We start from the raw sequence: 22618 nt of genomic DNA, 5'->3' as shown, positions 1-22618 counted from the left end.
TCAAAATCTTTTAATTTAAATCGGTTCACCCCATTTAAAATCTCTCTATAATACCTTAATCGGGAATCAGAGTAAATAGATTCGAATTTGAGCGAATAATACCTCAATCGGGAAATTGAAGGAAGCATCGATGGGAATCTAATGATTCTGGGTCTGATGGATTTGATGAATCTGAACCAAGGGGCAGAAACTCGTCGCAAGCTAAAGGATGGATCTCGAAATGATGGATCTGAAGATTCTGGGTGAAGAAATGCGGTGCCGTAAGAGAGAGGGGGAGGCGACACTTGTTAGGGTTTCAGAGAGAGAGAGAGAGAGATGAAATTGAGAGAGAAGGCTACATAGTTGAGTTAATCAGATCCAGAGATGGATTTGAGAAAAGGCCTCCGTGTTTCATTTTAATTTTATTTTAATTTAATTAAAATACTTTTTTAATCTGGTTACCCCATTTAAATTCTTTCTAAACAAAAACCTTGCCACTTTTCTTCTTTTTAAATCAAGTGGATAGCAACCCATTTAAAATGTTTGATTTAATAAGTGTTTTTTGTACTAGTGTGAAGTTGCCAGATCACAAACTGGAATCTCTTTATGCCAAAGGAAATATACATTGAATCTTCTTCAAGATGCAGGTCTTCTTTGAGCTAAACCTTACTCTACTCCAATAGAACCTCGGCTTCACCACCTTCAAACCTACTACTAAATAGGTCAAATCTTATAAGGTTCAAAACACATGAATATGTCTACTACTAAATGACGAAATCCTGCTAATGTATAACCAAACTAGTATACCTTATACTATATAAACAAATCATACGAAGACGCGGGTTTATAAAATAAACTTCAACAATATCAATAATAAAAGATATATTATATATAAAAATTTAGTAGACCAACTTAACATTTTTTTTTGAAACATTACGGGCCAACCTAACATGTTTAATAGTCTTTTTGTAAACTTTAGTTTAATTTATTTAATCAAATAGACTTTATAAAAAGTTTGAGCACAATTTTTTTATAGTTATATAAATAAGTTTGCGACTCAATGGTATACAGCCGACCTTAGTTTTCTAGTGAGTGAAACTCCAACTTCTTTCTAAACTTTCTTTCTCCTTCATTCATTGAGGAGGGGTGGTTTTAGGTCATTCTTTGACCTAAAATCACCCTTCTACATCGTTTTTCCCATTTTCTTTAAATCTAAATTAGTGGTTTTCACATCTATCAAGTTTTTGTTGTTGTGTTTTTTGTGATCTAGTCGTTGTGTTTGTTAGTTGTCTTGTGCGGCGTTTGATTTCGCGTCTTGTCACGGTGTTCGTTTAGCTCTTATTGAAAGATCGACATCAATCAATGATTTGGATGTCAACGTTGATCCGGAAGCATGTGTATTTCGGTGACTTAGATTTTATCATATTATGTGTAGGCATTTTGTCGTTATATGCTATTAACTAGGGTGTTGTGAGTTTGTTCGCAGATTCACCCCTTACGTTATTAGCGATGTTTGCATCTGATGTACTCTATCAATTTGAATGAATGAATATCCTCTTGATTTTGTAAAAAAAAAAAAAAAAGTTTGAGCACATTTTCTTACATTTTTTCTTTTTTCTTGTTTCCACTTTTTTTGTTTAAATTTGATCATGATGAAGTAGTATTAAAGAAGTCAAAAGAAAAGTGTAGAGCCAACAGCACTGAACTTCACGTCCAAACAAAGCCATTAGCACATTTCATTTCATTGCAAGAGAGAGAAACCGAATTTCTAGAGAGAGAAACACGCAGATATGTCTTCTTCCTTCGACGCTTTCACTGACGACTTGAACGTCAACTCATCTTCTCCTCACAACTTCGCCGCCTCCGATCAAGACGACACCTTCTCCGGTTACGGTGGTTACTCCAATTTCGACGGCGATGTCACCGTCGATCACTCCGCCGCTGAAACTACTTCACCGGAGATCTACGGATTCAGTGATCCCAATCCTGGTTACTCTCCTTCTCCGTTTGAATCGGTTACTGTAGAAAACGGGAACGATAACGGAAACGGTTATGGTGATGATGACGGTGTTTTTGTTTCTGATGGTCCGATCCTTCCTCCACCTGGTGAGATGGAGTCGGAGGAAGGTTACGCTCTTCGTGAATGGCGCCGGTAAGTTGAATTTTGTTGGATCTTGTTTGAATTTGCTTAGATCTGTGACTGTAATGACTTTGCTTTGACCTAGAAATTCGATTATGAAGTTTTTTGCGGTTTTTGTAAGTAATTAGGATTATGAATTAGGAATTGATGAAACTTGATCTTATCGATAGAAACAAACGAATTGATGAAATTAGTTAGCTGCAATTGCAATTGCGATTGCTATTGCGATTTTACTTGTGGTAGTTAGTTGAGCTATAGTAAGATATGAAATATAATTTTCGTTTGAAAATTAGTAAAATTCTATGCTAGGGAGGAATTGATTTGTATATACTGGTATCAAGAGTATCTTTGGGTGGAAGAAGTTTGAATTTGTAATATGAAAGAGGAATAATTGATATTTTACTTATGGTAATGGAAGTTGGATCTGCGGTGAGGTATTCGTTAGGGTAAATTCCATGGCACAGAAAAGATTATGGTGGTAGTTGCACTTAGATTTCAATCTTGGTTGCGCGTGTTATACACCCCAGGATACCGAGTTCGATTGTTTCATGTAGAAAAATCTCGGTTCAAATTAAACATTTTTTAGGCTTTTCGCGTGTACTGTTCACTTTATTGGATTGTAATTTGTATGTTAACCAAAGGGTAGTCATTACGTGACGCCTTGTTATTTGAAGCTGGATTGGATGGTCATATTTAAGGTAACATTATTGGGTTTTGGATATCTCCCCTGTTGAACTTGGATCTGTCTAGCAATTTACAAAAAACTGGGTCATAATAAATCTTGATGAGGATCGCATCAGATCCTCTTGAACACATTTCTTAAATTTTTGTGAGCTTTTTATGATAAATATAGCATGAAAGTTCCGAGTTCTCTAAGATTTAGGGTGCATTTTTTAAGATTTGAAGTTCTTACACTTGAGCTCCTTGTTTTTAGAAAAAATAGATTTTGGAAAAGCTACTAGTAATAACTTATCATTTTGAGGTTAAAAATGATTTTTTTTTTTTTTTTTTTTTTTTTTTTTTTTTTTTAAATCTGAAACAAACACTATTAGAATAATAAAAGTGGTTTTTTGGTAAAAAAATAGTTATTTTTTTTTTTTAAAAAAATCCAAAACAAATGAACCCTTAGTCCAGTGGGTTTTTATAATAGATAATCATGGCATAATTTTCTGTATGTTTCTCTTTCTGTTTTTCTCTCTCCCTCTTCCTCTGATGTAATTTACAGAGCGATAGATATTGGACAAATCTGGTTATGCAAATATGCTGATGTTATTGAGTGTACTGTGTAATTAAACTAAAAAAGAAATTAACTCTTGTAAACATGTGTTACTAGATGTTATAAGCAGGTCTTCATGGCCCTAACATATTCCTCCCCTATCCATGTTTATACTTTCCCTAAATACCTTGTCTGTTTTACATTGAGATAAAGGGTCTTGCCCTTCACGATTTATACAGTGAGATACGCTTTTTAACATACCTTTTTCAACACGATCTTTATGGTTAGGGGAAATTCTTGAGTTTCCCTGGATAAGGAGTAGGGTCGATCAACTGAGCAGTGACACTCACATAGTTTAATGAGACTTGCATGGATTTAACTTAATAATAAAGGGTGTTTCGGAATAGTGTGTTGAAGATTGTTGGCTAGCATTGCTCTTTTATGAGTAAAAAAACATTGATCTTATATGGTTTTACAATGATCGCGTCTTCCTTACAGTCACAACACTTTACCCTACTATTTCTAGTCAATTTTCCATGATTGCTCATCTGTTTGATTTGAAAGCTTTATAATATTTGACATATCACGCCGAGCAACTGTCCTATGGTTAAAAAAATGAATTTGTGTTGTTTTGATTTGTATACCGTGTGATCAATTTTTTATGTAGGATCAAGTAACAATACAAAAATTAGGATTTTAATTTCGATATGAAATATTTATATTAATGGCAAGGTTCATGCTTATTAGGAAACATTTATGTATTTTGTTGGAGCCTAGATAAAATGTTTAGAGTTCAGTGTTATAGATTTCAAAAAATAGCTGTAAATTGCTACTTCCTATTACAACCTAAAATAATAGGTCAATGCGATATAGTCATAGCATAGTTAACGTAGGGCAACCTATTGTTATAAATTCCTGTTACAATAAGGGAGCATGGGATCCATTATGTGTTTATTATGGGCAATTATCTTGTATTTGCAAGAGGCTGATTGCACTATTTGAACCAGTGATTTCATACGGCAGCAACTTCAACCATTGCTCCAAAGCTTCTCTTCACACTAGTATAGTTAATAACATTAATAAATTTGAGCCAAAAAATTTAATGCTGGTAATGTAAATCTCCTGTTTGTAAAGTTATTAGAGGCAAGCTTATTCTTAAACAAAGAACAATAGTTCTCATAATTTCTGATTTTAGTCCAATAAAGATTTAGGAGCTATTAAGTTTTGCTGAACTCAGTTGTCATGACACAATGAATGTCTTTGGCCTTCCTTGTACAGTCAAAATGCCATTGAGCTAGAGGAGAAGGAGAAAAGGGAAAAAGAAATGCGATTGAAGATTATTGAGGAGGCTGAGGAGTATAAGGTGGCTTTCTATGAGAAAAGGAAGCTTAATGTTGAGACTAACAAGGTTCAAAATAGAGAAAGGGAGAAGGTAGGATTTACCAGCATTTTGATTTATCTTTTTTGACTGATGCATTTTCTTATGCTCATGTAATCTGAATATAAATTGAAATTTGTCTATGGAGCAGTTATTCGTAGCTAATCAAGAGAAGTTTCACAAAGAGGCAGACAAAGCTTATTGGAAGACAATTGCAGAGCTCATTCCTCGTGAGGTTGCCAACATTGAAAAGAGGAGAGGCAAAAAAGATCAGGATAAGAAGCCGTCAATCACTGTTGTCCAAGGCCCTAAGCCCGGCAAACCCACAGATCTTTCCAGGATGCGACAAATACTGCTAAAGCTGAAGCATACACCACCACCTCACATGATTCCCCCACCACCTGCTCCTGCTAAAGATGCTAAAGACGCAAAGGATGGAAAAGAAACATCATCTAAAGTAACTGGGTCAGCAGCTGAAGGTGCATCAGGATCACAACCAAAGGATGTGGCCTCTAACGGCCCAGCAGAGGAACCCCAGAAAGAAGCCTCTGCGACCGAGGACCAACCTGCTGCATAATTTTGCCTCGTTTCCTTCTCTCAATCATTTGTCTGATATCCCTTTTTGCACATGCAGTGTTCAATGAATCTCTTGGTCGTGTTATTAGTTCCTAATGCTTATTGGTTGCATTGTAGTACCTGCATTAAAGGTTTTAATGAATTAAATATATTATAGACAATTATGACATGTAGATTCAGTGTTCATGGTTATAAATAGATGTGTATTGACTTCATGATCATGAGATTGCTGACTTTTTGGGACCTGATATATTTTCCAAGTGTCAATTTTTCTATTGGTGTATGCTTGATCCCAGTCATTGTCTATAACACAAGTAATCGACCTTTATAGGCATGTTTTGGTCGAACTTATTAAGAGGGAAGCTGGTCCATGAGTTGCTGAGTCTCCATTCTGTTCACATTTGAACTTTCCCTTGTGATTTTCACACAGTAATTGGTATAACAATGTATAAAGTTAATTGAGAGTGGATAAATTGATAACTATCTTTTAGTCAAAAACTTATAACTAAAAGTTGATGTACGAGTCTATATATATGTTAGGATTATGTAAGTCAGCGTAGGTTAGGTTGTTGGTTGCTTGATTGATTGGAAGGTGTTTGGCTGGAAATCAATATTTGGTTGGATGTCGTCAAAGTAGTCTTTCCAATCAAATGAACTTTTTGTGGTGTTGGATTTGCTTGTATTAAATTTTTGTTATGCACAATAGTAACGATAAGATTCAAACTAATGATTCTAAGTAAATTACTCAAATTTCTCACCACTAGTCCAAATTCAAATTCAACGGTTCAGCACTTACTATTAGCCTTGTTTTTCCCCGATCATAAATTATTGACAAAAAAAAAAAAATGAAAAGGTAATGAATAAGATATGCACAATTTAAAGGCTCCAATGTTTCAACCGAGGTTTCAGACCTTATAGCTCTAGTTGTATGATTTACTTGAAGACTTCTGTTGTGTTTATTGCTAGAGCATATGAGAAATTAAATATAGTCAGACTCAAAGCAACTCGATTGTCTGTTTTCTCATTGATATATCAGTTAATATAACATATCATTACAAAGATTTATCAAAGAAAACAGATTAATATAATGTAAACTATCTTCTCAATTTTTGGATCTAGAGTCTAGACCTCAGTATCTAGAAGTTATGTTAAACCACCTTGACAAATTCGAGTCGAGCTGAATGAACTTGTCCACTGTATAGATGGCAAAGCTCTCTGTGCATCTATCTTTCTCACTTATAGATGGCAAATCCAAGATCTTAATCAAGGAGAACCAAGTTCCTCACCGCCGCTTGGACTAATCTACTAATTTCTATTTAAAAAAAAATAATTACATTTTTCTTTCATTTTACAACTCTGCAATTCACACAAAAGAATAATATAAGCATTATCACCTAGCTGTAACCTCGGTAATACTAGGCTGAGTAGAACTAGTGTGATAAACTAAAGATTCAGGATTTGATTTCTTCTGAGAAGTTTCTCCTGCATCATAATTGAACAATCCTGGTGCTGTTAGTTGTTTATCATTGAGCTGAATTTCCTTTGAGAGCATATCCACAACCTGAGTCATCAACGGTCTTCTTCTTGCTGCAGCTTGTGTGCAGAAAAGGGCAACCTTAATGTACTTGATTATCTCTTTCTCAGGAAATTCTTCCATCTCCGGATCTACTAGCTCCAACCATTTCTCGTCTTCATGAAGTTGCCATGCCTGTTAAGAACACATAATCATCAATATATGATAAGGAGATGTTTAAGATTTCATAGGCTTAAATAATATTCATTTGTAGACCTAAAAAAACATTAAATGTATAATGTTGCAAAACTTATAAATATAGGAAATTGAGATTTGTGTACCCATTCTAGAAGGGATTTATGTGATCCATCCCAGTTTGTCCTTGAGCTGCTTTTACCACTTATTATTTCAAGTATAAGAACTCCAAAACTGTATACATCAGCCTTCTTGGTTAACTGTCCACCTAATGCATATTCTGGTGCCAAGTAACCACTGTTGAAATAAAGAAAACCAAAGGCAGTGTAAATTATCCATCACTTTTATAGTCCAATTATAAACATCAAAACTAAATATACACATACGTTGTTCCGGCAATTCTTGTGCTGATGTGAGTGATATCATCTGGAAATAATTTGGCCATCCCAAAATCACCTATTTTCGGATTAAAGTCTTTGTCAAGTAGCACATTGCTAGCTTTGATGTCTCTATGTACAATATGTTGTGCAAGCTCTTCATGAAGATATGCAAGACCCTTCGCGGTACCGATGCAAATAGTTGATCTCTCTCTCCACTTCATCTTGACGCTTAAACTCTTTTTGCCTACAAAATCATTGAATTAATTTAATATGTGGCATGATATGATATTTATATGATGTGATATGATAATTCACACTAAGCAGTTGAGTTGAAAAAATAATTTACCAAGTAATGCAGTATGTAGGTTGCCATTTTCAACATACTCATATACTACAGTACGATTAGGTCCTTGAATGCAGAATCCAACCAATTCAACAAGGTTTGAATGTTTAACATTTGATAAGGTTTTAATTTCAGTCAAAAATTCGCGAACTCCCTGCTTTGATCCAACAGAAAGAGGCTTCACTGCTATCTTTCTTCCATCTTTTAATGTTCCCTAGCAAAATTGTCACATTGATATTTACTTAGAATGGCTTACCAATACTAGTAAATTAAAAAGACATATAACATGGTAAATTGTGATGTCATTTTTTGCAGGGCCGTCTTAACAAATTCATAGGCCCGGTTTTAATTTTATAAGGGATGCAAAAAAAATTAAATTCCGGGCCCCAAAAAAAATAAATAAGCCATTTTTAAAAAAAATAAAATTATAAATCATACTTTGGTGGGTCACATGACCTCACACTCAACAAAAAGTGGCCACGCCACTAAAGCAAGCTGTACAGACTGAAATAATTCGTTTTTATTAGATATATAACCATTATTTTCGTGTCTTACATATAAAAAAAATATATTTTGGGCCCCAAAAAATTGGAGGCCCGGTGTCGTCGCCCAGCCTCGACGGGCTATGGGCCGGCCCTGATTTTTTGGAAACATATACTCTTCGTCATCGAAAGTAAGCTAGCACATAATGTCGTCAAGACTCAATAGTCAATATTAAAAAAAGAAGCCTGTTTAGCTGGTCGTGAGTTCGAGCCCCACGGTAGGTGCTTTTAAAATTTTGTGCATGAAGTGTCAGCCCAGTGGTATGGATGGTTATTAGTGTCGCCGTTAATAATAATTTACCTTTTCCAATTTTTTTTACTAATTAACTGGACAGCTAAAACAATATTAATGTTGCATAAGCTTAAGACAACCATTCCTAATGTTATATACTAGAAAACTTCAACAAAAATTGAAGGATGAGTAACCTAAATACCTGGTAAACAGTTCCAAAGCCTCCCCTTCCTATCTTATTGCCTAAATGATAATTATCAGTTGCCAAGCTCAATTCTTTATCAGAAAAATGCCTAATATTATCTAAAGGATAACCTGCACAACAAAAAAGGAACTGTAGGTTAAGAAATTTTCAGTTTAATTAAAAGCAATTAACCACTACACTGATCAAAGATGTTTAATCACTAAGGAAATTACACAAACTTTGTAGAATTGTTGAAGGCCTTAAAAGTAAAAACTAGAATTTCACCTTCAATTTCACCAGAAATATAATCAGAAGGTTTACTTTCCTTCTTTCTAGTTCTAGATGCTCCAAAGCAGCCACACCTCATAATGGTCTTGTTGCTATATCACTTCTATTCTGTAATCTGCAATACATAATCACATTCTAAGTCAATTTATGACAAAAAAAACATACAAAGTATATTTAATTTCAACTCAAATAATTTAAGAATAAGACAAAGAAAAAACAATAAAAAAACAAAAAGGAGTATAACCTTTGATCAAATTTAGATAAAAATACAGCTGGAAACGAAATGGAAACAAATGTGTGAATGGAATAGACCTTATAGTTGAATGCAGAAATAAACACTACAATAATTTGACTTTTGAAAAAAAGTTAATATTTAGCAGCCGGCTTTAGATTATATTAATGGAGCTGGTGGCTGAAATGAATAAGAATGAAGAAATAGAAATGGTCATAAATATCATGCTATGATTTTCCAGATGTCACCACTGTTTGCAGAAAGTGACACATCCACTACCTCCTAGTACTTTATTATTCCTTCCTCCTATGTATGACAAAGTTGTCTAAACAGTTATGTACATTTTTTCACTTTTTGTTTTTATTTTTGAAAAGGCCAAAACATAGATTTTTCTTCAATGAATCAAGAATTTTGCCGTAATTTTCAGTTGACTTAAAATAAATATTCTGGAGTATATTGATTTTTTCAATGTAATTTCAGTCAAATCATGAATATAATAATCAAATGTTTTCATTTTCAAATTTTGTCAATTTCTTTCAATATATTTTTTTTTGTTTGTTTTGATATCTAAAATTTCATAACTAAGTGGTTGATTCAATGAAAGTTTCTCCATGAGACCAATAAAACTAAAATTATTCACTTTGATATTTTTCGTTGTAATTTTATACTATCATTAGTAGACTCATAAACGAATTAATTTAGATGTAATATAGCTTAGGAATCCCATAAGTCTAGGGAATTTTTTGAGTGATATGGATTAGTTTAAAATGCACAATAAAAACTTTTTTTAATCTATTTTTGGGTGAACCAATTAACGAGTCCGTTAACCTACCTCTTGCAATTTTCAATAGGTTCAATCTACCCTAACCAAATTTAAAGTAGGTTGAAAATGGGGCATTGGCAAGTTGATTTGCTTTGAAGGCTTGATCGTGAAGTTAACATATGAGGATAAGCAGGGGCGAATCCCTTCATAACAATGGGGTAGCATTGGCTACCCCAAAAGAAAAATAAACCTTGCATAATTTGTATAGTTTTAAAATATAGCTACCCCATTAATATATTACTTGGCCACTCTAAACAATTTTGTTGGTTTAAAGAGAGATTATTTAAAGAAAATACTTATAATCTATTTAGTTTAGTGTCAATTATAAATAAATTTGACTTGTTAAAACTTCATAGAGTACAAATTTTATAAATAATTATTGTTAGATTTTATTTTCTTCGTTGTCGCTTCATTAAATATAAGGAAAATTTATTGCAAACTTATTTTACTTATTAATTAAGTTTAATATATTAATTCTTAAAATATATTTTATTTCTTCTTTATATTTGGCCCCCTCGTAAAAATTGTATTAGCTTTGCCGCTGAGGATAAGGAGGTTGAATGTTTGGATCTTATTATCGGTATAATACTAATAATTACGGTTTTAAAAAATTATTAAAGGTTTAAAAATACATTGAGCCTACTTAATCTTTATAAAAATATATAAAATTCCAAGCTTAATTTCTTCTCTTCCACTTTTTTTTCTTTTCTTTTAGCCTCGTTACATTGTAACACTACAAAAAAATAATAATTAAAGAATATTTTTTTGAAAAAATAAATAATTAAAGAATATATATATCAAAGAAACAAAATTGATCTTCAAAAGTATTAAATATCACTCAAATTAGTTGTTCCTTTCGTTCAAGAATGTCCGATGAAATCACGATAGGTGGAGGTTGATCCGGATCAACCTATCACCTTCCGGAGCTTCCAGAGAGGGTACCGCAAAGTAAGGAGGTGTGTCTGCATAGAGTTCTTGAAAAGTGTTCATAGTTTTTTCGTAGTTCTTGAACTCCCAAACAATAGTATAATTTAGACAAAACTCCATCTTTCGTCCTTTTAATACTAGACTAGATTGATTCATTAAAATGTTAGAAGCATTCATTACTTAAATGGGATAACACGTGTGTATGTTCGTGTGTGTGTGAGCGTGCATGCATGTGTGCGCGTGCGTACATGTTATGACTTTCAAACTGCAACAAATCCAAAAAACCATGTTTATCTTTTTCAATAACAACAATAATATAACAAATATGATATAAATCCTTATCCTTTTTATAAAATTCAAAATAGGTTGTGGCGCCAAAAGCACCCTGCCTAACCTTTCTACTCGGATCGGATCCCACTTGAACTGGAAACTCCATCTCCCTCCTCCACTCAGAGACCTGTCGCCAACTCCGACTACCACAACCACACCGCCTTTAACTCGCTGATATAAATGGGTTTGTTGTCTACTTGTGCAACCACGGTTGTTGGTGAAACCCTAGATGGGTCTGTGGAATGTGGGGGTGAGCTTCATGATGAAATGTCTTATGGTGATTCCGGTAAGGGTAGGTGTTGGGGGGGGGGGGGGGGGGGGGGGGGGGGGGGGGGTGGGGGTGAATTTGAGTGGAGAAGCTGGGAGTGAGAATTCGGAAAGGGAAGTGATGAACCAATCAATAATTGGTACTCACTCTTGCACATTGGAGGATGTTGCTGGGGCCGCGGGTTCACTATTTTCTGACATATTACAAACAATTGATTCAATATTTCCTGACATGCCGATTGGGAATATTGATGATATTGAGTCAATGTCAAACTCTAATATTGTTGTTGATGTTATCGAAACAATAGATTCAATATTGAACTGAAATGATAAAGTTGATGGCAAAACCAATATTCTACATGAAGTTGAAAGTGCAATGCAAAGGACCAAATAATAGCTTACAAGGATGCGAGTGGTGTTTCTGCTTTGAATGCTGAACAATCTGATGTACATGAGGGGATGGAAAAAGATGTTGAAGATCAACAAGGAACATAGGGAAGTCAAACAATGAACCAAACCGCCAAGGCTAAAGGTTTGTCAGTATATATAGGGAGTGAGGAAAATTTTGATGCTTATACAATTTTAGAAAAGCCACTCAAATTACTAACTATGGGAGCCATATGTGCCGTTGTGTGCTGGAAAGGAAAAACTCAATGAGGAATCAAGTATGAGGCATAATTTGAAAAGTCCTAATCGCGACGATAAAAGAACAAGGTTAGAAAGGCGATGGAGGAGGCGAGAGGCGATTAATGATAGTTTGAAACACAATCAAGTCGCTGGTGCTAAAAAGTTAAATATGAAAATTTATGAAAATACAACAATTTTAATTGTTGAATCTGATCATACAATAGATGATGATACAAATGAAGATTGTGAATTACTTTTGGGTGTACATATTAGTGACAATGATGAAGTTTTTTTTTTTTATTGAAGATGCAGACAATGATGAAGTTGATGCAGATTACATTTCCCTGTTGGCTAAATATAATCCGGTTATTGAAACTGACAGTGATGAAGTGGATGAAAGTTACAGATCCTTTTTGACTACATATAACCCGGTTATTGAAATCGACACTGCTAGTAGTCATAGCGGTGGTTCCAACATTGACAGTGATGAAGTGGATACAAGCTATGGATCCTTTTAGGCTACATATGATCCGGTTATCTAAATCAACAATGTTAGTAGTGGTGGTTCAAACATTGCCATCGACATATTGTGTGGATGACTGTATTTAATTTTATTGAACTAGAATTAATGTTTATTTTATGTGCTAGTGTTTGTATCTATCTATATTTCTTTGTATTGTGAACTTGAGTTATTTTTAGGGGGGTGTATTGGATTGGGATTTTAAAGGATAATTTTTGTTTAAAAAAATCTTGAGAAAAAATGATTATATCACTCTCTCCTACAATATTCTAAATAGAGACTCTTTTAAAATTTCACTAGAGAGTGAGAAAGAAAGGAAGTGATGACTGGTGATATATATATATATATATATATATATATATACATATATATGTATATATATATATACATATATATGTATATATATATATACATATATATGTATATATATATATACATATATATGTATATATATATATACATATATATATATATATATATATATATATATAGATATATATAGTAAAATCTTAAAAGAAAAAACAATCCTAAGAAATCTCATGTTTTTATGGAAGACTTTTCCATGATAAAATTTCACTAGAAAATCCCACAAAATTCAATTTATTAAACAATCCTTCATTTTTTAAGTGATAAGAGTTTTGATTGAATATCACAAGACTTCTTTTAAATGACAAAGAGTCTTGATTAAATACCACATAACTTTTTTTAAGTTGCAAAGAGTCTTGACTCTTGATTGAATACCACCAGACTTTTTCATGTTAAAAAAATCTTTTAAAATCCTAATTCAATACACCTCCCTTAGGCTTGCACGGATTTGATTATAATATATGTTTAAAATGTTTTAGTTAAAAAAATAGGTAATAAAAAAGCCAGCTCAAACTCATGTATTTTAAGTTTTTTTTTTTTTTGAAGGATGTATATTAAACTTATTTTCTTTGTATATAATATAGATGTAGATGTAGAATTAATTTATGTCTAAATTTATTTTGACATTCTTTCATCCTATCGATTAACTTAATAATTTTCTTTCATTTCCAATTCTCAATATAATTTATCATATAAAAAAATATTATCCAGAAAATAAATATATTTTTTTGTTACAATCCTAAAATTAAAAAAAAAAAAAGCCAAGTACTATCACAAACCCATATATATTAGAGTTACTATACTTTCGCTTGAGTTGTCATCTTCATTCATTCATATTCTCGAGTTTTGGTTCACTTTCAGAGAACTATGAATGATCCAATGATGGAAGAAGAAGTTGAAGAAGCAGCAGCGATAGTGAATGGTCAAATGGAAGAAGAAGAAGAAGAAGTTGAAGTAGGCACTGTTTTCCACATTAGCCTCAAACAATCACCTTCAACATTACTCCACAAGATGAATCTTCCTGAAAGCATACGTCGCAATTTCAGGTATACATATTTTCTTTTTCCTTCATTTTATTTTCAATACAATCTTGCCACTATTTTCTTTCAATGCTGCCACTTTCAATGTTTGGTTTCTTTCAGTGCTGTTGCTTGGTGTGCAAAACTGAATGCTATTGCTTGTGCTACTGAAACATGTGCAAGAATTCCAAGGTTTGTGTTTCTTTTTATCTTTTCACTGCTCGTGTTTTCTTAAAATCTCTTGATAGGTAGTTTCTTTAAGATTCGAGCAATTCTTGCCTTACAAGCAAATCTTTATAGGTTGAGTTAGGTGCAAAATCTAATAGTTTGTATAATCGAGAGTTGATGCAAGATTTAAGAGCAAAATGATTGACTAGATTGGGATAATTTTGAGGGTCCATTGCATCTGTTAGACAGACAACCAGCAAATTTGAATGAACAATATTCATGGCAAAGAAAAACTTTTATATGTGCAAGAAAAAGTTAGTTTTAAAATGCCCAAAGATCATATGTGCAAGAAAAAGTTTGTTTTTGTGGGCATTTTTGTAATGTTTAATTGTGTTTCCTTTTTTTATAGATCATCTGTACATCCACCGTTTTGGATCCCTATACACATTGTGATCCCAGAGAGGCCAACTGAAAATGCGGTATTCAACGTCGTAGCAGGTACTTTGATGTCGTAGCTATTTCAGTATTACTGTGTTGGTTGGTTTTGTTTGATATTATTCTTCACTTGGCAGTAATGTTAAAAAATTGGCTAAACAATAGTGAAGTTAGGAATATGGATTTAGGAATATTATGTTTGAGTATAAAGCATCAAATTGAAAGCAGAGAAGGAATCTTCTATTTTTAAGAATTTTTTAGTATAAAGCATCATATTTTGAATTGAACCTTTGGAGGATATAGCTAATAAACATTAGATGTTAGATCTACTCCTTTTCAAGTTCTAATCAAATCTTTATAAAATTGTTGTTTCACAACTGAAGGGCCAATATAATTGATGAATATATATGTTAAATCATAATAATAATAGTTCTACATCGAATGATTTGACAAAAGACATCTTATTTGTATATTATTGATGGAAATATCTCCGTTGATTTGCTTGATGGACTATTCGCCGTAAGGAATTAATATTTTGATGTTCTTTCTTGGCATTTTCCACTCAGCTTTTAGTCTCTGAACTGAACTGCTTCATTAAATAGGCTAATGAATTATATATTTGGAAATTTGATTAGTTGCACTAACTGCCTTCTCCAGATTCTCCTCTTGATTCCGTCCAGTTTATTCAATGGTCGCCTGTCTGTTATCCCCGTGCCTTATTGATAGCGAACTTCCATGGGAGAGTAACTATTTGGACTCAACCATCTCATGTAAGTGTTTCTACTATTAAAATTTCAAGCGTAGCTGTTTAGTGTAATTGTTAAGTATTCTGTTAATATTAGCTCAAAGGTCTAAACTCCATAGCTAACTAACTAAGTTTTATGCGCGCGCGCGCGTGTGTGTATAAACATGTACTGAGAGATATAGCCTCATGCAAACGGATATGGATTTTTCAAATACTTTAATGGAAGATTAGTTATGTATTAGCCTTGAAGGAGGTTAATGTCATTGACTTAGTGCTTGTATCTGTCTCTTTTCTCCATCTTTATCCTTCTCTAGCATCTCAATTACTCATATAAGGCTATATGCTTTTCCTGTTTGTTGTTAATTTCTTACCCATTCAGGGGACAACTAATCTTGTAACTGACACCAACTGCTGGCTGCGTGAGCATGATTGGCGGCAAGATACCGCAGTTGTTACAAAGTGGCTATCAGGGGTATGCTTAACTTCTTTTCTGTGCTATGTTTAAATTTCCTATACATTGTCTTTGTGAGCAAACATATATAGATATTGTGAAGTTCAATGTAATCTGTTTTTGATCCGGCTTACATTTTTGAAAAACAGTATAGGTGGCTTTCATCAAAATCAAGTGCTCCTGCCAATTTGAAGTCAATATTTGAGGAAAAGTTTATTTCACAACAATCTCAAACTTCAGGTCTATTCTTTTTCGTAAGGCTGTTAACTATGGTGGTAGTTCGATTACCTTGAAGAAATACTCCAACTTGATCGTTTTTATTCCATTTTAGGAAATTTTCTAGGCCGTCAAAGAATAGGGATATACATGTATGGAATGTGTATGGTTGTATTGGGACTATAGTTTGACCGTTAGGTTTTCTCTATTTAAATTTACTAATTGGTTTTGAATTATCCTTTTTCACCCATGGACATAGGCCTTCTGATCTCTCTTTGTATTTTCTGTTTCACATTTGGCCTTAGCAATTTTCTATGTTGCGTTTGTGATTTTATTTTTGTTGTTAAAATATCTCCATGATGAAGAATCATTTGAGATGAAGCAGCAAACTTAATGTTCTTTACACTTTTAACTCATTTGTCTATTATGATACTCAACTGTCTTAGTGGCTAGCTGATTCCACCTTGATCTTTATCTTTATCATAACTCATGTCATGACGACACTTCTTATCGGAGTATGACTTGCAAATTGTTTATCATATCCAATGCCTTCCTTCTTAGGCTGATACTAAAACAAATTTTGTATGCTGATGATGCTGGTCACGGTGTTTATGACAGAATTTTAAATTAGAATTATGTTATCCTCTTTTTGTCTGATTGTTGTGTTATTTGCTTAGTAACTCAATTTATATGTTCATTTTTTCCTTTTTTAATTAATAGTGGACATCTATATGTTAAATTGTAAGATGCTTGTGTCTGACACTTATAGTTGTTTTGATTTCAGCTAGATGGCCCAATTTTCTCTGTGTCTGTTCTGTATTAAAATCAGGATCAGTTCAACTTCATTGGTCCCAATGGCCTCCTACTCAGAATGCAACACCGCACAAATGGTTTTGCACTAGTAAAGGGTTATTGACTTGCGGGCCAAGTGGAATTATAACCGGTGATGCTATCATCACAGACAACGGTACCTTGCTTGTGGCCGGTGTGCCAGCTGTTAATCCAGCTGCCATTATTGTATGGGAGGTTATGCCTGGTCGTGGAAACGGTCTCCAATTTTCTCCCAAGAAAAGTATCAATAATGGCGTGCCACCTCTTAGCGCACCCAACTGGGGTGGTTTTGCACCTTTAGCTGCACATTTTTTTAGTTGGCAAGATTATTTGTTAGCTGAAGAAAAGCAAGGGAAAAACCAATTACACCAAAACCTTGGTGAATCTATACCACGTCACTACTTGCCAGTTTCAAATTTTTCAGCATATGTGAGTCCTGAGTCTGCAGTTAAATCTCCAGCACCCACTACGTGGTGTTCTGGTGTAGCAGGGATAGCCTTTGATCCGACTCGTGGTGGTTCTGTGATAGCTGTTGTGATAGTTGAGGGTATGCATATGATTCTGACTTGATCTTCCCGTCCTTCAATTTCAATATATTCTTTGTACATTATTATTTGCATTCATCATTATCTTAACCATATTTATAACTGATTCCAATTGAATGGCACCGTCTTGTTTTAACTATATAGTGTTAAACTGTTCAAGCTTTAAAACCATTTGTGCATACTATTTTTTTCGCTGGCAATATGATATATTCCTTTATAACTATGCCATCTACAGTTTTTTTTTCCATTATCTCAATCAAATTCCCTTCTCATTATTCCAAATGAAGATATATGAAATGGAAATAATATGCATTTTCTCCTTGATTCTTGCCTACTATTACTGTTGCCTTCATTATTATTGCAGTCTCTATCTATCTAATCTTCTGTGACCAACTTGAGTAAAATAATCTGAAGGCCCTTATCTTTGCAGGAAAGTACATGTCCCCTTACGATCCAAATGAGGGCCCGTTAATCACAGGGTGGAGAGTCCAACAATGGGAATCATCTTTCCAGCCTGTTGTCCTCCATCCAATATTTGGAAATTTTCATGGAAAGCCTCCCATGCAAACGGTTTGGGAGTCCAAAGTGAACATTAGTATTGCGGCAACAAACGATAAGTCAAAAGGGATCTATTCCAATCCTTTTGATCTTCCAACAAATATGAGGACCCTTGCACGAGTTGTTTACTCAGATCAAGGTGGTGAAATTGCCGTTGCTTTTCTTCAGGGTCTAGTACGCATATTTTCTGGTTCAAATTTTGAACCTGTAGCGAACTATCAGATTAATGTTGGATCTGAAATTGCCGTTCCTGCTTTTTCTGCAACAAGCTGCTGTTCAGCTTTTGTATGGCATGACACAAGCAAGGGTGAAACCATGTTGAAAATAACCCGAGTTCTTCCTCCAGCTTTTCCAATTGGTCAAGAGAAAGCAGCCTCATCAACTAGGGAACGTGCAATTGCTGAAAGGTGATTGCTTAAAATGCTTTAGGACGTGGCATGTTCATAACCTTTTCTGGAAGTTGTTATTTATGTGTTTTTTTGGTCAATGGTTTATTTATCGGCTAACATCTGTTAAGAATAACAGGTTCTGGTTTAGCCTTTTGGTTGGAGTTGATTGGTGGGATGTTGTGGGTTGTACACAGAGAGCTGCTGAAGAGGGTATTGGTATGGATGTGCAAATTATTAAGTCTTGCTACTATTTTTGTGTTTTATAGAAGTTTGTGCCAGAAAACTATTTAGTCCTGGTGCTATTTTTTTTTGGGTTTACTTGAAATTTATGCCAGAAAATAAGAGGGACATTACAATTTATTTTATTTCATATAAAGCATCTGCATAACTGCTACTGCCTACCGATTCTGTATGTTTATGAGATTCTTTTTTGGTTTCAGTTTCAGTTAACGGTGTTATTGCAGTCTTAGATGCGGATTTCCATTCCCTTCCTACTGCTCAGCACAGACAACAGTATTGTCCTGTATGTTTCTGTAACCTATCACCATTAGCTTTCTCAGTTATCTTCTTTGTCATTAACTCCAAGCGTGTCCTGAGGTGTTAATGAAGTGTTTGAAGGTTATAAGATTAGTTGAATTATGGATCTTGTGGCAAATGCTTGTTAGTAGTAGTTTAGTCTCCCTTAGTATGACCAATCTTTTTTTGTGGCTTTCAAAGGCTACATCTCTTGTGAAAATGTCTAACATTAACTTTACATTTTATCTTTTTGTCTTAGTGTACTGTTTTAATGCATATGGAAATGGCTTTTTTATGCTGCTTTCAGCGGTCAAAAGAACTATGTTTTGTATGATTGCAGGGTCTAGACATGATAAAGTGTAGGCTACTTGAAGGATCAAATGCTCAAGACGCTAGGGCAATAATTCTGGATATGCAAGCTAGATTGTTGTTAGATATGCTCGGGAAGGGAATCGAGTCCGCTTTAATGAATCCTTCAGCCTTATTGCCTGATCCATGGCAGGCATCCAACAAGACATTATCCAGCACTGAGCCCAAATCAATGGCTGTTGAACCTGCATTAAATTCATGTATTAAGGTTTGTTTGTTACAGTTGTAAATTTCAATGACATGCTCCATATTTTGTTTGATGGGGAGTTTTTGATACAATTTTCTGCCACAACAGTTGTTAACTGCACGGTTTTATCTGCTCAGTTCGGAGTGTTCAATTTTTGCTATACATACTTGTATTTATATTTGCACCGGTAAAATAGCTTATATTGTTACATATATAATACACCGTATAGATAAATATATCTACCAACCTATTAAATGTGTTTCTATATGTAACGTAACCCTTTGATTGCCTCCCTTCTTTCAGTGAGTTGGTGTTGCTTTGATTTTGTTAAACATTTAACTGTATATACAACTCATAATTGTTTCAATATTACGTAGGCCTATGTTGATTCAATTCTTGATCTAGCTTTATATTTTATCGCACGGTTGCGGTGTTATGCTAAATTTTGTCGTACACTGGCAAGTCAAGCTGCTACTGCAGGGAACGTAAGCAACCAAAATATGGTTGCTAGTCCTGCCCAAAATTCAACAACTCCTGAAACAAGTCAAGGTAGTTCTGCAATGATATATTTTTTATTTTTTTTCGAATAAATATGTTTACAGAATTAAACCATTAAGAAGGATTTGGATGTAAATGATCTGTCAGCAGCATACATGATTCATAATAGCACATTACAGAATTATTTGATTGTGTGTAGTTTGATCCATATAATAGAAAAATGCTTTGATTTTTGTTTTTGTATAGTTTTTTTGGTTTTAATATATAAAATGTATAGATGCAAAGACTTGTGCCTTTTGCTTTTTTATCAATTTTCAATTTTCTACCTTGAATATTTTAGTTGCCTCGACTATCAGCATTATCTTTATTTTATATTTTACATATCAAATAAAGGCAAAAATAACATTGTCCAGGAGGAGAAAATGGGACGACCATTTCCAGTGGAAGCACACAGATGAACGCTTGGGTACAAGAGGCTATTGCCAAGATTAGCAGCACTTCTGATGGAGTGTCCAACCTAACTCCTACTCCCCCCATCGGTGGTCCTTCATCCTTAATGCCTATAAGCATTAATACAGAAACTTTTCCTGGAACACCTGCAGTTCGACTTATTGGGGATTGCCATTTCCTTCAAAGATTGTGCCAACTTTTGTCCTTCTGCTTTTTCTTTAAACGATCGCAACTTGTCCTCTATATGAATGGTTTGCGGAGAACTGCTGAGACAAGTTTGGCTAGGTCAGATGACGGTCAGACAGGTCGGGCTGGACAGATTGTGCCTGGATCAAAAGGAGGTGAAGAACCGTCTCTAGGGCATATAAGACTTGGTACTGGAAATTCAGGCCAAGGGTATAGTTTTAAAGAGGTATAACTTTGGTACAACTTGCCGAAAAGTTCTTATTTTGGTTATTTTTCTCTTACATGAATGCTTGGGAACCGTAGAAATTTTTTCCTTTGCTTTGAACGATTAAATTGTTAGTTTTACTTGAGGTCTGAAAGCTCTAGTAATGCAGGTCAAGGTTATTTTTCAAGTACTTTTGGATCTCTGTCGCCGAACTTCTGGGCTGCAACACCCCTTTCCGGTTTCTCAGGTGGGGAGTAACAACATTCAGGTTCGGCTGCATTATATTGAGGGGAACTACACTGTACTTCCTGAGGTTCTGGAAGCATCCCTTGCCACACAAGTGCAGGTAACTTTCTGAGTTCTCATTTTGAAGTTAGTGTGTCTTGTAGACAATTGGAACTACTTATGAGTTGTATTTCACAAACATGATGTATTACTGCCGCAAGTTTATGATGTCATTCAATTCACATATGTGATGCAAGACAGTGAGAGTGATAGAAGTTAATGAAATAGGATATGAAGGGGTTGAGTTGTCTTTCTTTAATAACGATGCCTTGTATAGCATATTGTTTCTCATTTAATGATAAAGCACACTGTTTTAGATCATATAGGAGCAGTTGATATGTTTGAATATTGAGCACTTGATAAAATACATGTTCTTGTTTGTTTTGTTTTGTTTCATTTAGATGAATTGAGATTTGTTTCTTTCCTTGGACTGAGTGACTAAATTTCCTAAGACCAATGCCTGCCCCTAAACTAAATAAAAATGGCTATGCAGAACATACCTCGTCCTAGAGGTGCAGATGACGCTCGTCTTCTACTACGCGAGCTAGAACTCCACCCTCCAGCCGAAGTGTGGCATCGGCTTAATATGTTTGGCGGACCTTGTACTGATCCAAATGGTGCACCAAGACCTGTTAGGTCAAATCCACTTGATTCCAGGTCATTGGAAAGTAACAATATTGATTATGGAACCAATGGCTTGTGGCCAAGGAAGCGCAGGATGATTGAGCGAGAAGCAGCTTTCGCGTTGAACACTTCACTTGGTATAATGGGATCTCGTAGAGATGTCATTACTACATCATGGAAGACTGGCCTTGAAGGGGTCTGGTACAAGGTATGGAAAGAAGTCTTGTATACACAAAATGTTATTCTTTTGATGATGCTTGGAAATTAGTAAAAAGACACTTCTTTTTTTTGTGTGTGCCTCTATGTGGATATATTATTCTATTTGTTACTTCTTTGTGATGCAGTGCATAAGATGTATGAGGCAGACTTCTGCTTTTACTTCCCCAGCTTCCGCCAACATTCCGAATCAAAATGAGCGGGAGAGTTGGTGGGTCAGCCGCTGGGCCAACAACTGTCCCATGTGTGGTGGAAGATGGGTCCGAGTTGTATAGCTTCTTTTCTTTTGGAAAACTTTGTATCCGACTCAAGAATCGATTAAATTGTATAGCTGGTTTTATTACAAAAATTGTCACCATGTAGATAAAATGCTGACTGGAATTGTACAGGGAAGAAGAGATGTAGATTTACTTGATAGGCAGTAGTGGAGGGTAGTGTTAGAATCTACACAATTTCATTTATTTTTTACAGGTATTTTTTTATATTTAGTTGCTCTAACCATTGTCAATTTTTATTTCTTTTGTGTTGTTTTAATTTAAATTAATATAACAATGGCATAATGGAAGCAAAGTAGACATTATGAAATTGATTAGGCAAAACTAAAACTTCGTGTTATTCATATTGGAAATCATCAGTCATGCTCAACCTTGAAGCACAAATATGTACA

General features: G+C 34.4%; 3 protein-coding genes across 4 annotated transcripts; 2 read left to right on the top strand and 1 right to left on the bottom strand.

Annotated features, from left to right (window-relative positions):
* The first annotated feature begins 1672 nt into the window (after positions 1 to 1672).
* On the top strand, positions 1673 to 5537 carry LOC146943883 (clathrin light chain 1-like). Its single transcript, XM_085742183.1, has 3 exons — positions 1673 to 2131; positions 4614 to 4767; positions 4865 to 5537. Exons 1-3 carry the CDS (start codon positions 1770 to 1772, stop codon positions 5288 to 5290), a joined length of 942 nt encoding a protein of 313 aa, XP_085598309.1. The 5' UTR covers positions 1673 to 1769; the 3' UTR covers positions 5291 to 5537.
* A 747-nt stretch (positions 5538 to 6284) lies between these two features.
* LOC146943882 (cold-responsive protein kinase 1-like) lies at positions 6285 to 9305 on the bottom strand. Of its 2 annotated transcripts, XM_085742181.1 has the most exons (7): positions 9211 to 9305; positions 8964 to 9081; positions 8697 to 8809; positions 7724 to 7934; positions 7384 to 7621; positions 7144 to 7294; positions 6285 to 6997 (listed from the first exon to the last, which is right to left on the bottom strand). In XM_085742181.1, exons 2-7 carry the CDS (start codon positions 9043 to 9045, stop codon positions 6680 to 6682), a joined length of 1113 nt encoding a protein of 370 aa, XP_085598307.1. In that variant the 5' UTR covers positions 9046 to 9081; positions 9211 to 9305; the 3' UTR covers positions 6285 to 6679. The 2 variants fall into 2 exon arrangements, with proteins under 2 accessions (XP_085598307.1, XP_085598308.1); XM_085742182.1 differs by lacking the exon at positions 9211 to 9305 and having other exon boundaries at positions 8964 to 9085.
* A 4575-nt stretch (positions 9306 to 13880) lies between these two features.
* On the top strand, positions 13881 to 22521 carry LOC146943881 (mediator of RNA polymerase II transcription subunit 16-like). Its single transcript, XM_085742180.1, has 16 exons — positions 13881 to 14104; positions 14201 to 14269; positions 14655 to 14743; positions 15338 to 15450; positions 15805 to 15897; positions 16026 to 16116; positions 16877 to 17470; positions 17899 to 18433; positions 18552 to 18631; positions 18856 to 18938; positions 19272 to 19508; positions 19865 to 20036; positions 20399 to 20847; positions 20996 to 21172; positions 21605 to 21943; positions 22080 to 22521. The coding sequence occupies exons 1-16, from the start codon at positions 13926 to 13928 to the stop codon at positions 22224 to 22226; spliced, it is 3447 nt and encodes a 1148-aa protein (XP_085598306.1). The 5' UTR covers positions 13881 to 13925; the 3' UTR covers positions 22227 to 22521.
* The last annotated feature ends 97 nt before the right edge of the window (positions 22522 to 22618 follow it).

This window comes from Medicago sativa, chromosome 2 (assembly GCF_051527215.1).
Source record: "Medicago sativa cultivar Bolivia chromosome 2, Bolivia_mono, whole genome shotgun sequence".
Lineage (NCBI taxonomy): Eukaryota > Viridiplantae > Streptophyta > Magnoliopsida > Fabales > Fabaceae > Medicago > Medicago sativa.
Note: the sequence above shows the minus strand (reverse complement) of the source record. Positions and strands in the feature narration are given on the sequence as shown.

Coding starts and splice junctions, on each gene's coding strand:
- LOC146943883 (XM_085742183.1), top strand. CDS start 1,770: ATGTCTTCTTCCTTCGACGCTTTCACTGACGACTTGAACGTCAACTCA. Junction 2,132..4,613: donor GCTCTTCGTGAATGGCGCCG/GTAAGTTGAATT, acceptor TTCCTTGTACAG/TCAAAATGCCATTGAGCTAG. Junction 4,768..4,864: donor AAAATAGAGAAAGGGAGAAG/GTAGGATTTACC, acceptor TCTATGGAGCAG/TTATTCGTAGCTAATCAAGA.
- LOC146943882 (XM_085742181.1), bottom strand. CDS start 9,045: ATGAGGTGTGGCTGCTTTGGAGCATCTAGAACTAGAAAGAAGGAAAGT. Junction 7,622..7,723: donor CCTACATACTGCATTACTTG/GTAAATTATTTT, acceptor ATGATTTTGTAG/GCAAAAAGAGTTTAAGCGTC. Junction 7,295..7,383: donor ACAAGAATTGCCGGAACAAC/GTATGTGTATAT, acceptor TTATTTCAACAG/TGGTTACTTGGCACCAGAAT.
- LOC146943881 (XM_085742180.1), top strand. CDS start 13,926: ATGAATGATCCAATGATGGAAGAAGAAGTTGAAGAAGCAGCAGCGATA. Junction 17,471..17,898: donor AGCTGTTGTGATAGTTGAGG/GTATGCATATGA, acceptor TTATCTTTGCAG/GAAAGTACATGTCCCCTTAC. Junction 21,173..21,604: donor CCCTTGCCACACAAGTGCAG/GTAACTTTCTGA, acceptor ATGGCTATGCAG/AACATACCTCGTCCTAGAGG.